The sequence below is a fragment of the Diadema setosum genome, chromosome 9 (assembly GCF_964275005.1).
Source record: "Diadema setosum chromosome 9, eeDiaSeto1, whole genome shotgun sequence".
Classification (NCBI taxonomy): domain Eukaryota; kingdom Metazoa; phylum Echinodermata; class Echinoidea; order Diadematoida; family Diadematidae; genus Diadema; species Diadema setosum.
The window spans coordinates 15423833-15439365 of NC_092693.1; the positions used below are offsets into that span (position 1 = coordinate 15423833).

The 15533-nt window shown below is 35.3% G+C and overlaps 1 protein-coding gene across 1 annotated transcript in view; it reads right to left on the bottom strand.

Moving 5' to 3' along the window:
• LOC140232881 (acyloxyacyl hydrolase-like) overlaps positions 1 to 15533 on the bottom strand; it is a 38872-nt gene that overhangs the window by 18695 nt on the left and 4644 nt on the right. The window contains exons 2-8 of the mRNA XM_072312995.1: positions 12240 to 12335; positions 11427 to 11487; positions 7019 to 7187; positions 6384 to 6457; positions 5564 to 5627; positions 5055 to 5125; positions 4143 to 4191 (exon numbers count right to left, since the gene is read on the bottom strand). Of these exons, the coding sequence (XP_072169096.1) occupies positions 4143 to 4191; positions 5055 to 5125; positions 5564 to 5627; positions 6384 to 6457; positions 7019 to 7187; positions 11427 to 11487; positions 12240 to 12335 (584 nt within the window). The remainder of the gene's footprint in view (positions 1 to 4142; positions 4192 to 5054; positions 5126 to 5563; positions 5628 to 6383; positions 6458 to 7018; positions 7188 to 11426; positions 11488 to 12239; positions 12336 to 15533) is intronic.

Below are 15533 nucleotides of genomic sequence, written 5' to 3' on the forward strand. Positions count from 1 at the left end.
GTCAGTCAAAATTCTTATACAAGATAGTTCATACGTAACTTATGCTTCCGCTAGGAATAAAATCGTATCTGGAACACAAAATATCATGTCACTTACTGAGCTCCGCCAAGCCTGAGCTTAATCGGTCGAAAGTCTAGATGACACCAAATGATTTGACATGGGTCTAAAGCATCGGAGTAAGGTATAGTGTCTGCCAGCAGAGCCAATGTGAATTCGTGTCTTGCAGATGAACTTATACCAGTTTATTTGAGTTCAATTTGTAATACATTGTCCAGAAAGAGACTTCGATACCAATACTCGGTACCAACAGGCATTGTGCATCCATGGTATGTGTTACTGGTTTTAACGCCAAAAGATAGAAGAATAATTAAAAAAATAAATAAATAAAGAGGGGGGAGATGACTACCTATAACAACTATACATTAAAGTGAAGACAAGACATTTCTATCAATAAGACTGCCAAACAGACTATAGCTGGCATCTCACTTCAAGAGTGAAAGAAAGTAGGAAGCACTGCACTCCAATCGTTTGTCAATCAATCAACGAGTATCCCACATGATGGCGCTATTACCTGCTTAGAGTCAGAGCCGTAAAGCCCGAGAGTCAGAGCAGGTAGGTGACCCCCTGGTCAGAGTCATCGAGGTGTAATATAGGTTTTCCCGGCCAATTTCGCACTTTTGTCAGTCCATTTGATAAAAGGTTCATTCAATTTAGCGAAAATCCTCGTCACTGCACATTCTGTCATTCAAAATTGCAACTTGTTCGTTCAATTTAGCATTTCGATCAATGAAATTCGCACATGTGCCTTTCGAATTCGTAAAACGGGCATTCAAATTGGCACGTGCTCTTCAGTCATTCAAATTCGCCAGCACTGGCGGAAAATGGTAATTCAGTCATTAAAGGGGCATTCCGGACGATTTTCATAATTTCACATCATGTAGTACATAAATCAACAGCTCCATGTATAGATCCGTGGAATTTATTGTGGTCCTTGAGCAGAGAAACCAATAAATTGAAAATCTTAAACAAATTACACTGAACAGTGATGATGACATCAGAGCCTCATATATTTCAGAAATGTAGCAGTGTAATTCCATTACAATACCGCTTGCTCAACAAGTTCACCTGTGAAAAATCCATGCATACCGTCTTCTTTTGTTCTGCTTCCTTGAGCCCCAACTCATGCATTCTTATGGTGAGGCTGTCATGTCATTATCCTTGTTCATTGCAATTCACAATAAATTTTGAAAACATTCTCATTACTTAACCCAATCACTATAAATTCTGAAACTCTGTACTCAGTTTGACTAATTTATAGTTGTTCAAATGTAAAAGTCTGAAAATCATCCGGAGGTCTCCTTTAAGTTTCGCGTATGGGCAGTCAAATTCCAAACATGTTCATTCAAATTGGCGTAATGTTATTTGAAAAGGTGAGAACCGTGATTTATTCGTATTTAAATGTGAATTTTTGTTTCATCCACTGTTAAGTACATAGTAAAGGTATCTTTGACCCTAAATAACTCAATTTTGTTGTTCTGTAACGCCCCTCTTCTTTCATACATGTTATCAGAACTATACATGTACCAGTACCTTACATTCACTTCACTTCCTTATGTCCAGTTATGGCAGCACAAGTTAGAGACAGCCGTATCTCTCAAGAAGACAGGGAAAGAATCATAGAAGCATTTGAGGGTAATAACCTTGACAAATTGATGGCTAGAGCTGATCCAAGAACCTTATTCCTATAAATAGTGATGATTAACGCAATATGGCACCCACCAAGTGAAAATAATGAAACATGCAGATGAAAGAAATAATCACGATGTTAACTGAAACCTCCTTCTCCCAATTAATGTCAAAACAATATCTGTGAATGAAATAATGCTATCGAACATTATAAACACATATCTTTAAAGTACTGTTGCAAAGATGATATCAGAATAACGAATGAATACGAAAATATGAAATGTTATGATTCTTACAAACAATACCAATGATGAATGAAAATGAAAAATAAAGGAATAAGAGCACAAACGTGTCTGCTAAATTGACTGCAGTAAATGCGAAATTGGATGCCCAAGAATGAATTCGAATGAACGAGCGCAGGGTATACGTGATCACGTGACTATATCATGCTAAATTGAATGAACGATTTGCGAAATGGTGCTTGTCTTACGAATTTGAACTGAAAAAGTGCTGATTCGAATGATGTTAAAGGTAATTTGAATGCTCCAAAATGAATTTGAATGAAAAGATTATAAAATTGAAAACCGAACATGCCATCTACGCTAAATTGTGCTAAATTGAATGCAGCAATTAGGAATTGGACTGAAAAAAGTGCGAAATTGGCCGGGAAAACCTATACTAGCAGATGGCTCTCTGAGCGGAGAGCCATGTGTGAATTGAGTTAATGCAACAATATTAGAAGGACACATAAGTGAAAATTTGAGGAAAATCGGACAATCCGTTCAATATAGTTTTGAATACAGCCATCAATGGAAGCGAAGACTTTTACAGTTTGTGATGTCATATTATATGAAGAACGATACAATGTATAAAGAAAATAATGAGAATTCCACAAAATAAAGTTTTTAACCCAAATACACATTCCCTCGACTTGCTGCAGACGAATGTTAAAGGTAATATCACTCCCCCTGCTTCCTGACAGAGACAAGTCAAGTGCTCTTTTTTTTTTATCATGCTAGGAAAGTGAAATTATGTTGATTTTATTTTAACATACATTTTAGTTTCTTTACATCGCTTTCCGTACGTGACAGCACAAACTGCAGTATCTTCTCATCCAGTAATGGTTGCACAAAAACAATTCATAAATTTTTGAACGGATTTACAGACTTTTCTCAAACTTTTACCTATGTACTCTACGAATATTGCTGCATTCACTCAATTTACACAGCTCTTCGTATATGCACACATTCAAATTTTTTGGCTCACACTGATCCCATATTTTATCGCCTAAAAACTCTAAAGGCCCATGATATACATTCATACTTAACTGCTATATTTATGTATAAACATATTCGAAATTTATTACCATTTTTCCATAATGCCCTAGTAACTAATGATCACATTCACTTATACCCTACCCGTCGTTCCCATGATTTTCATTTAAGTAATCCAAAGCTTTTACTTGCTCAAAAGTCGATTAGACATCACGGTCCGGATACATGGAACACTCTTCCTCAGGAGTTGAAACAGTGTGCCTCCTTGTTTTCATTCAAAGCAAACTTAAAGAAGCATATTTTATCACAGTATACTTCAAATACGAATTAAGCACGAATAATTTATATGACTTATGTTGGTCTCCCGATAGTAGCAACATCGTAAGTCATTCCCTCTCCCAGCAAACCAATTTTATCACTCCAAATCCCAGCCTATCTGCCCCTGTGCACTCTCAAGCACTCGCACGCACTTTCACCACCATCACACATCAGAGTTTATTTTCCCCTGCTATCTTCGCAGCAGAATTTGTATTGTTTACCAATTTACCTACCTACCTTTTCCTCGGGCCGGCCATCTTTTCAAGCAATGCTTACAATGGCGGCCCTCTGCATTATCATTTCTTAGATATAATATTGTTATTGTAATCCCAGCTGCATAGACAAGCATACTGTAATATCATTAATTTCCTTTTATATCGTTGTTTATGCAAGTCAAACGACTCTGTTTCAAATATACTTTGTATGTTTCCCATGTTCACGATTATTCAATTTATGTATATATTGATTTGCAGAAAATAAAGTATCTATCAAACAAAAAACAAACGATGGACTTTTTCTTCAAGGACTTCCTTGGATGAGCTTTTCTTTCAAGGGCTTTTCCTTGGATGAACTTTTCCTTCAAAACAAAAATTGAGGCTTGCAACCTGATGCTGTGGCCTGACTTTCGTTACTTTCTACCTGTCGTCATACCATTATGAACATATTCATGTGCATACAAACACATAATGCTGGTCTATATGTACATATTTCATTTCAGTTCATTTTATTTCATATCCGACGAAAGTATGCAATATGACAATTGCATATAAACATATCATGAATAATGTATACATAATCATAGATATTGGTGTTTCTATAGTGTTTTATAAATCTCTTGTATCATAAAACAGTCAACCAACTTACGTAGATGCCATTACAGTTCGAATCCTGGCTCTCGTCATTTTCAACTGGCCTGCAAAATACCATATGACATGGTAGCATGTATCTAAGCCGATGTTTATTACACATAAATAAAGCTTGATAAGGGCCTCTTTTAGTTTAAATGGATCTTATGTTAATATCGTTGTTATCACTGTAGTCATTTGACTGTTTTTGCCATATTATATTATACTATATCGTATCATATTATTATATATCATATAACATAATATAATATTGTATTATATTATATAATATAATATAATATTATATTATATTATATTATATCATATTATATTATATTATATTATATTGTTTTATATTATATTACATAATATTATAATATATCAAAATATCAGGCCTATTAACATAAGGTTAACCTTATTCTGTGTTGTCAAAGGAAGTGAAACATATATGTTTTGTCGAAAAATGAAATAAATTTTGAATTAAATCTAATTGAATCATCGATTAAAAAAACACACACTTTCACCCCTAATCTAAATTGATTTATCATAACCAGTCTTCTTTGTTATCACATCAAAGCTTATTACACCATTGCTGCCACATAAACAGACGATTAATGTCGACCGAATTGCATTGGCTATACATCTGTCACTACTGCTTCTGCTTCTACTATATTTATTTTTGCCTTGTCTTCTGTTCATTACCCTTATATGTATATATATATATATATATATATATATATATATATATAGCCCTAAACATTGGAATAATTTTACAGCCATAATCACAGTGATCAATTATCAAATTGTCTTGAATACTATACTACCACTACCCCCACCACCTCCTCCATCATATGCAACACCATCATTATCATCATCATCATCATCATCATCATCATCATCCTCTTCTTCTTCATAGTTATTGTTAAGTTACCTTGTTCCTGGATGAAAGTTCGATCGCAGATCGTCACAGTCTCTGCCCCTCCAATACGAGCCACGTAATGTCTGAATGATTTATTGAAAGAGAGAAATGCAAAAATGTAATATGACATCGAAGAAGGACGAGAAATTGATAAGATAAAATGAATGCTCTCCCCGATTTGCCCTGAGATTTGATTTCACTTCATTTCGTTTTTCCCCCTTGTGGCAGCACATGCTACTATCATGTTTGAAAGAAAACAGGATCCAGACACAAAGAGAAACAAAGTAGGAAAATCCTTTAGGAAAAAAACACACAATTATTTTGTGATAAAGACAATAGTTTTACGATCACACACTAGAAGAAATTTGCCAAAAAACTTAGTGAGCCCCAAATATAATTAATTCGTATATAAAACGAAATAAAATATTCTTCAAAGTGCAGAGGCGAATAGGACCTATAATGACTGATTGTTTTATGGCGAATATCGTTTATTAACGGCCAACAGATAACGATCGCCTTACCTTCATGACACTAAAGTAATCTGCATCGATGTCAAGTAAAGGCAAATGCTCATCTCCAAATTTCCTATTTACAGAGAACAAAAAAAAAAGATTATCATAATAAAGAAAACGATTTATTATAGATTGACTGCGGGACGGAGAAGCATACTAATGTCTTTTCTTTTGATGCAAATATCGTTTTTGTTACTTTTTATTTCAAATCAGAAAACCATTTTCTGCAAGCACTGTATGAGAGGTAATTTCTGATTATTGTGGGTCTAAAACCAATTTTCCTACGTAAATATTGCTTTTTCTGCGTGCCCCCACCTCACATGACTAATTCCAACAAGAATCTACCCCGTTCAATGATCACTCATGGATTTTTTCCCTCTTTTTTGTGGAGACTGCCTTTAACACTATAGAATCTTATAGTTTCATTTGAAGTTGTTATTTCAGCATAGATCGGTCTCCTTTGGCTATACTGAGAAGTATATTTGTACATCAGATTAAAAAGGTTTAGTTGGTTATATCTCTGTGGACTTAATATAATGCCCCCCGACTTTGAGTGCTTTTTGCTGTGTTTTCCTGTGTTGATATAGCAAAGATTTCAGGGTGATGTGCATGAATCTGACTATAAGTGTATTGTTTACATATATATTTATAGTATATGATATAATATTCATAAATACACACACATCTACTGTAAAGTTAAATTTAATAATTTACAAAAATAATTTTTAACTTTCTGATTATCATTATACATGATGATTAATGTTTCAAAACACTTCTTTGGAGCACAAAGCCATGATACATGTGTATGAAGATTTATGTAAACTCTTACTTTTTGATGATTTCACAATACTCCTTAAAAATTGGAAGTTTAGCGCAGTCAACATCTATCCCAAGATGCTCTCTCTGTATAAAACAAAATAAAAACATCAAAAATTACAACCGAAAGTAAAGATAAAATGATCAATATGTGAAAGTGAGAGAATTGTGTTAATTTTCCAATAAATAAACCTGTTAATAGACTAAAATAAAAGAAATCACTTCATAAAGAAAATTTATGAACAACAAATTAAAATGTAATTTCTGGTGTGATAAAACTTGACGTATAAAAAATTTCTCGGTCACAAGCAATTATCGATTTATAAAACATTGTCATTTGTGATATAAGTTAATTATAATGTAACAAATCTGCTCTCTATTAATTGTAAATCTTAATCATCTTTTGTTTCGATTGCCTCTTCACTCAATAAGATCAGAATTAGTTTGAAGCTATCTAAGCTCATAAAAAGCAAGAATGACTGTGCTAACGGGGCTATTTTTACTGTTCGGTTTCTGTACGCGCGATTAATAAATCATCGCACTATGGAAGGTTCTTGTTACGCCGGTAAAATATATTGTAGATGCAATAAATTGTCCCAACAACCTTCAACAACGCTAAACATTACACGCAGATGTTATCTTGTTCACCTGCAGCAGTGAGGGCGGTAGACCCCGACGGACTTTTCGAAGTACGCTCTCCATAGACAAGCCAGCTCTCGGCAGAGGATACAAATGACAAGAAGGCCAATCGGGGTCAGTAAAGCAGAAACTAAGGAGATTACAGGCAACGTCAGGGGTGATGTAATCATCGAATGCCCTGAAATGCAATGAAAAAACAAAAACAAAACAAAATTGTTACATAATTGTAAATGGTTGTTTGCTTGCATTTGTCCCATAACGAAGTCTCGACGATTATCATAATCATTGTTATTAAAAATTGTTACGTCTATTGCCATTATTATCATTAGCATTGCTACTAATACTGTACTGCTACTGCTGCTGCTGTTACTACTACTACTACTACTACTACTACTACTACTACTACTACTACTACTACTACTATTACTACTAGTTCTGTAACTACTTCTATTACTAACATCAGACTATAGGTTTTCCCACCCAATTTCGCACTTTTTTCAGTCCAATTCCTAATTGCTGCATTCAATTTAGCACGATTTAGCCTAGATGGCATGATCGGTATTTCAATTTTATAATCTTTTCGTTCAAATTCATTTTGGAGCATTCAAATTACCTTTAACATCATTCGAATCAGCACTTTTTCAGTTCAAATTCGTAAGACAAGCACCATTTCGCAAATCGTTCATTCAATTTAGCATGATATAGTCACGTAATCACGAACACGCTGCGCTCTTTCATTCGAATTCATTCTCGGGCATCCAATTTCGCATTTACTGCAGTCAATTTAGCAGACACGTTTATGCTTCTTTTCCTTTTTTTTTTAATTTTCATTTTTCATAGGTATTGTTTGCAATCATCTTGACATTTCATATTTTCGTATTCATTCTTTATTCTGATATCACCTTTGCAACAGTACTTTAAAAATATGTGTATGTGTTTATGATGTTCGATGGCATTATTTCATTCACAGATACATTAATTTTAAGTCTGTTTTGACATTTTTTAGTTGGTAGAAGGAGGTTTCTTACATCGTGATTATTTCTTTCATCTGTATGTTTCATTATTTTCATTTGATGGCGCTATATTGCGTTAATCATCATTGGAAATAAAGTTCTTGGATCAGCTCTAGCCATCAATTTGTCAAGGTTATTACCCTCAAATGCCTCTATGATTCTTTCCCTGTCTTCTTGAGATATACGCCTGTACCTAACTTGTGCTGCCATGACTGGACAAAAGAAAGTGAAGTGATCTATGGTACTGGTGCATGTATAGTTCTGATAACATGTATGAAAGAAAAGGGGCGTTACAGAACAACAAACTTGAGTTATTCAGGGTCAAAGATACATTTACTATATACTTAACAGTGTGTGGATGAAACAAAAATTCACATTTAAATTCGCATAAATCACGGTTCTCATCTTTTCAAAATAGAAATAACATTACGCCAATTTGAATGAACATGTTTGGAATTTGACTGCCCATACGCGAAATTGAATGACTGAAATACCATTTTCCGCCAGTGCTGGCGAATTTGAATGACTGAAGAGCACGTGCCAATTTGAATGCCCGTTTTACGAATTTGAAAGGCAAATGTGCGAATTTCATTGATCGAAGTGCTAAATTGAACGAACAAGTTGCAATTACCCGAATGACCGAATGTGCAGTGACGAGGATTTTCGCTAAATTGAAAGAACCTTTTATCAAATGGACTGACAAAACTGCGAAATTGGCCGGGAAAACCTATATTATTATATCTATACCATTATCATTATGATGTGCGGTGTAAGTTTCGTTACATTATGGAACATGTATGTAATTTTGACAGCAAAGATGAGCCACACAAGATAAGTCTATCACAGTCAGATTATCAAAGTTTGTAGAAAAATATTTCATTAACTTGGAAGGGGAAGGCAACTCTAAAAATTGGGGTTCGTTACTCATCTATCCATCTATCCACACCACTACTCCAACACTTCCACCACTACTTCCTCTTTTCCTCTTTTTCCTTTACTGTGTTTTGTTTTTTTCTCTCTATCTTTCTCTTTACAAGAGAGGTTGCTTGTGTTTGTTTGTCCGTCTCTTTGTTTGTTTGTTCGTTCATATGTATAGGTCTGTAAGTGTTGTACACCGACATATTATGTCTAGCTAATTGCTTTTTGATGTTATTTAGTCTTTTTGTCCACGAGGAGACTGCAAAATACAAGCTTAGCTTTTTAGCATGTCTCCTCCATTTCCTGCAACTTTAGTTTCAATTCAATTTTCATTGTTTACTTTGCTTTTGTGATGCGTAGTATTGTCAACTTCACGTATTTTTCTTTGTTACTACATTGCATTGATGTTGTGTTATTTTGTGTATGAAAATGTTGTTGAAAATGAAATAAATGAAATGAATGAAATGAAAATGAAACAAAACACCTACTTTCACAAACCTTATTCTTTTAAAGACAAAGAAAAGTTGTCATGTATTTTTAGGTATTGTTAGTCTTGCTAGTGTTCTCTTTTGGTTTCTCTTTTTCAGCATGAAGTCATGTGGTTCACGTTAATAGATAAAAATCAGGACCTTTAGGTATGCACTTTATATCAAGCTATATTTTTTTTTTTTAACCTCCGACATCAAAACTCTGTTTATGAGGACATTATGAATACATGGCCATTGTAAAAGGAAACCAAATCCAAACGCGAAATATAAATGTAGATCTAGTGAAAACAGCAATATTAGTAGAACACATCTTTGAAAGTTTTCGGGAAATCGGACAACCAATTCAAAAGTATAAAAGCAAAATATAACTTGTTTCCCCTGCTTTCTGAAGTTAGAGGTAATTCCAGTCAAGTGCTCTTTCATTATGCTATAGAAAAAAGTGAAAACAATGTCATGTTGAAAATTCTTTATATTTTCTTTATATTGTTGTCCATTGTGTCTTGAAGTGTAAAAAAGTGTAGTAGTCCTATATCCAGCAATGATGGCACCGAAATGTCATAAATTCATAACTTTTGAACGGACTGTCTGATTGTCCTCAAACTTTTAATGATATGTACTAATGACATTGCTGGCTTCACTCAATCCACATTGATATTTGGGCCTTGGTTTCTTGAGATCAGAGGTATTGATTAGAATAACCAATGTTAAGTAGAAAACTACTGTGAATGCTTTAGTATTGAATATTGAATCTTGATGCTAATTGACGTCATTCTTCATTCTCCATCACATGCCCCACACTTATGCTGGAATTTATCTATATCGATTCTACACAGAAAGGCACAAAACAAAGGACGGCTTGAATAAAGTGGCATGTTTATGTCAGAGGTGTCTTTACAAGTGGCAGCATTTATCAACTACTACTATAATCTAGTTTCACTTAATCCACATTGATATTTGGGCCTTGGATTCGAGAGACCAGAGGTATTGATTAATACAATGTTATATACTAGGAGCACACTACTGTAAACCCTGCGCAATAACAATTAGCATCAAATCTTGATGTTAATTGATGACATTCTTCATTCTACATGCTCCGCACTTATAAATACTGGAATTTATCTATATCGATTCTACCGAGAAAGGCACAAAACAAAGGACAGCTTGAATAAAGTTGAATGCTTATGTTAGATGTCTTTGTACAAGTGGTGGGATTTATCAACTTAGAGAGAAAATTAATTTGATGTGCATTGGCACTTTGTAGAGCCATTGTTCCTTTGAAGATTATACGAAAGTGAGTGCAGGATGCATTGTTGCCGCTGTGTAGTATTCTTATGAGCAGTTTCATGTGATCACGATACACGATGTACGATAGTAAGTGCAATACACCTAGTTGGCATTGGCCTTTATGCTAGTTTCATATATTGTATTGTTATGTTCAAGGAGACGAAAGGATCTTGTTCCTGTTATAATAAAGTATGTCAGCAGAATCAACGGATCCGCCTTTATCAAGTTTTGTTATGTAGCGTGTGTGATTATTTTCATATTCTTTCTCATATAATATGTGTACATGGTACTCATTCAGATTCAGATTCAGATTCAGATTACATTTATTGTCCAATGTATATAGGACATTTTTTCTGTCGAAAAGGATACTTTCATTCTCGGTATGCCCTTCTCTTTCTCTGTACAAGCTTTCGAGGAGCATTTTCTCCTTCATATACAAGCATGGAGTGTATAGCTCCATAAGATAGCACCCCCATCTCTGGGTCCCATTTCATAGAAAGTTGATATGATGGCAACTCTTGCTGGAATGACAAATGTCATGGTAACGACAAGAATCTAGCTTCCTGATTGGCTGTTGCTATGGGAAGTTGCCATTCCAGCAAGAGTTGTCATCCTAACATCTTTTATGAAATGGATTCCAGATCTATGACTTCTCTCTAGGAGATACGTGAATACGTGAATACATAATATTTCCTTTGTTGTCCCAGAACTTACATCTGTATCAACACGGGCGTAGCCAGATCGACGAAAGTTTTGCATGTTGGCCTAAGTACATCTGTGGAGAAAATATTACGCACCATTACAAAATTGATCAAAGTGCACAAATAAAAATGTAATCATGTTTTTATGAACAGGCACTGAGAAACTGACTACAAACACGTGACAAAGCTTACATATTACATTGCATGACTAAACTTTGTAGACGTTTAGACCAGAAAGTCACTATACAACTGTTATACTGGGACTGCATTCTACAACCTCTGCTTTTTAGCAGTCCCCTCCATTTCCAGCAATATTGTTTATGCATTTACCACCGTGGCATAACAGTTATTTTTTTTTTTTGTATCTCTGTTGATAATTTACCTGTATCTTTTTTACAATGTTATTTCTGTTCATCGCATTGTGGTACTGATTTTCTGACATCTGTGTATACGAATGTTTCATTGCACTTCCAATTATTTTGTTTGTTGGAAATGAAATAAATCAACTTGAACAACTTGAATACTGAAGATAAGAGTCATAATCTACGCGTAATCATCTATTATGGAACACATGTTTTGTGAGGGGGTATAACTTTGAGATCTGAAGTTGATCGTTAATATACTTTCATAAAAAGACATGGTTGCGTTCAACATCAACATAAATCACTGTTGTCTTTAATCGTTATCTCTAGCATTAGAGTTTTGCTTTCTCAAATAGTATGAAATAATGTACTCTCTTTCGCCCTAAATGAAATCTCTTTCCCCGATCTTCTCCATCTTTGCCCGTCGCAGATGCCAGCATCAACTCTACCGTTTCCATGGTTACCTGGAAGATAGGAGCAAATCCTTTCCAATCCGTGGGCAATCGACTCGTTGTGTATTTCTGCCTTCTGCTCGGCCAAAGAAACAAGAAGAGTGCACACTGGATTGAGAACATCACAGAACCATAGAGAAGCCGAGATGAAAGTGAAAGAGGAGAGATGAAAGTTTAAATAAATATAATTGTCGGAGGATTTTTTTTCAGGGTTTGTAGAGAATGAGCAAACCAAAGTAATGGGCTAAGATGCATGTAAGGGAACCATACAGAGTGTTTGTTGGTCTCTGTTTTACAGGCACAACAATGCGAAGTAACGTGGATAGGAAAACAAAATAACCCAAACTACCGCTTCATGCTACTATACTACAACTTTTTGAGAGAGTTGATATTCTTGATACTGCTATATAGCGTTTTTAGTACTGATTGTGGTTTATGGTGTTATTGACAATCAAATCTACATTTAAGACATGGCCTCCAATGAATTGACAAAGTCCGTTTACATCAAAACAAATAAATCAAAACTACATGAACAAAATAAAAGTCATTAAATTTGGGCCTTAGCAAAGAGTGGGTAACCAGTTTTCTTGATAGCATACTCAGCGATACTATACTCTAGAAAAACATATTTCAGTATTTAGGGTTTTATAAATCCTTTACAAACTGGTCATTCGACGTCTCATCTCTGATATTAAAGATACTAAAGAGTTCAGTAAGTTGCAGGAAGAGAGCAGAAGCAAGTAGCTCCTTCATACAATTCTCTCGGTTATAAAAAACAAACAAACAAACAAACAAACAAGCAAACAAACAAACAAACGCTTTTTGAATAACACAAAATGCCTCCGTGTCTTTATGATCCAAATAAAGGTCACGACCTTTATTGACGTTCATGAATCATGACGTTTTATATCGAACTAATCTATGTCCACTTGCTTATAGTTCAGCTTAAGGGGGGGGGGCTGGTCAGTGGGATACTTGAAATTATAAATAGATAAACTGGAAAATATAAAATGCAAACATGGATATAAAAATATCAAACGCGAATATCAAGGGCGGTGAGTTGGCTCAGTCAGTAGCGCGTCTGCCTCACGATCCTAAGGACCCGGGTTCGAACCCGAGTCTTGACTGAGCAATGTTGTGCGTAATCATACCGTCCCCTCTAGCAAGAGGCAAAACACTCGGATAGGACATAAAATGGAGGTCCCGTGTATGAGAGAGTATCAACTTATGCACGTAAAAGATCCCGCTTCATTCATTCATCGGAGAGAGCAGGGTGTTTAACCCGGTGAAGTGGTTCCACCTCACATCCAACTGGACCCCATGGACAAATGGAAGACCAGCTTAACGTAGCTGAATATGGGCTATCCTGCCATCTTCTCAGATGGAACAAACAAACAAACAAACATTAAAATCATAAAGACAGCGTACTTCTCACGCATGTAATGTCGTTCGTTGGGGAACTTCTGGGTATTATAGTAAAACATGCGGAAGAATTTGACAGAACATTATATCCCTGAGTCTGCTTATAGGAACGCAATTGAGGGGAAAAACTCACACAAACATTTCTACGTCATCACTTTGACACTCCTCACCCCCTCAAATTTTCTTTCTTCTCCATTATCAAACTCTGATTCCGGAACTTTAAGGTATAGTCTGATAGTGACAAAGTCATAAAACCGGGGTTTCTCTCGTGTCAGTTTACGCGAACTTTGTACAGTGAATTAGAGAAAGGTAGAATCATTATGCAAACGTCAAGTTCGGCAAAGGGCTTGATGGAAAACCATCAAGCCCCTTTTCATGCAAATTATAGGGGAATAAACATGCATCCAGACCTGATGAAAAGACATTCGCAAGCCCTACACAAGTAGTAATAATTTTGCGTCTCTGCCATAGCAACTTGTAATGTCTCCCTATAACGCAACAGCTCATTAACGGACCATTTCCTTTATCTAGTGATCGTCTGCCAACAACAATCGAAATTGAAAGCAATCAAAATATAATTTATGGTGGTCACTGCATGTCGTGATGTATTCTGGTGCACTATTGACTATAAAGAGCTATTACTTGACAAGGATGTGAATACCACTCACACACAAAATGGCTACACATCAAGCATGTACACGTCATGTTTCGTACATGTTGGTCAAGTCGTTGGTTTATCTCTAAAGGCATATCTCGTGCTGCTCAACTAGTTTGAAACTGCGTGTGTGTCTTCCCGTGTGTGGGTACTGCAGCAGTCTTACATTGCATTCTTGACTTTCCTTGTTTATCGTTTGTGTTGCATACATATATTTTTTTTCCTCCCCATTAATCTGAACATTATTTCATTGGGCCCATTACAGTATATAGGCCTAACTTTCTTCCTTTGGTAAATTAACGTATACTCCATGTCTTTAGTTTGTTATATCGAAGTACTTTTATTTCAGGAGAATGACATGTTAATTTCTACAGTTTGTCATAGGTAACAAAAATGACTTAAGATTAGAAAGATTTGTTATTCACTAACCACTTCAAGCACTCACCATTATGTAGGATAAGCTTCGTTTGAAGAGCAATTCGTGAAAGCAGGAAGCTGCCATATTATTATTGTAGATGATGTGCCGTTTATTTTATCATTGTAAAGATCTTCTCAGCATCCCATTATCATAATTCATAACGCCTGGGAAATTAGTTACATAAAATCAGCTGATAAGTTTGTACTAAGACGCATTCACACACACACACACACACACACACACACACACACACACACACACACACACACACACCCACATATACACACACAAACGTATGTATATAACCCATTTTCTTTGCTCAAAGTTTTCGCTATTTATTATTACAATTGTTTCTGGTCAGTTTTTCCTTCCTTGTTTCAAAATATATTACAAAAAGCTGCATCGCTTCGGCGATCCCTCACATTTATTCCAAAGTTGATTTACATCATTTGGGTTTATGTCAGGTTAATGTGTGTGTGTGTGGCACACATACACACACTATAGCTTCTGACCACACGAGCAAAGAGAGTTAAGGGTTTGGGACGAACACCGATCTAGGGCTTTCAATAGCTCAGTCGGTAGAGCACCGGTCTAGTAATCCGGAGGTCTCGGGTTCGAATCCCGATGAAAACCCATTTTCTTTGCTCAAAGTTTTCGCTATATATATATATATATATATATATATATATATATATACATATATATACATACGGTGTATGATATATAACTGTATGTATACTTATATACATCTCTGTGTATTTTATGCGTTTGTGTGTTTGTGCGTGTCAGTGTTTATACGTACTGTTTCATT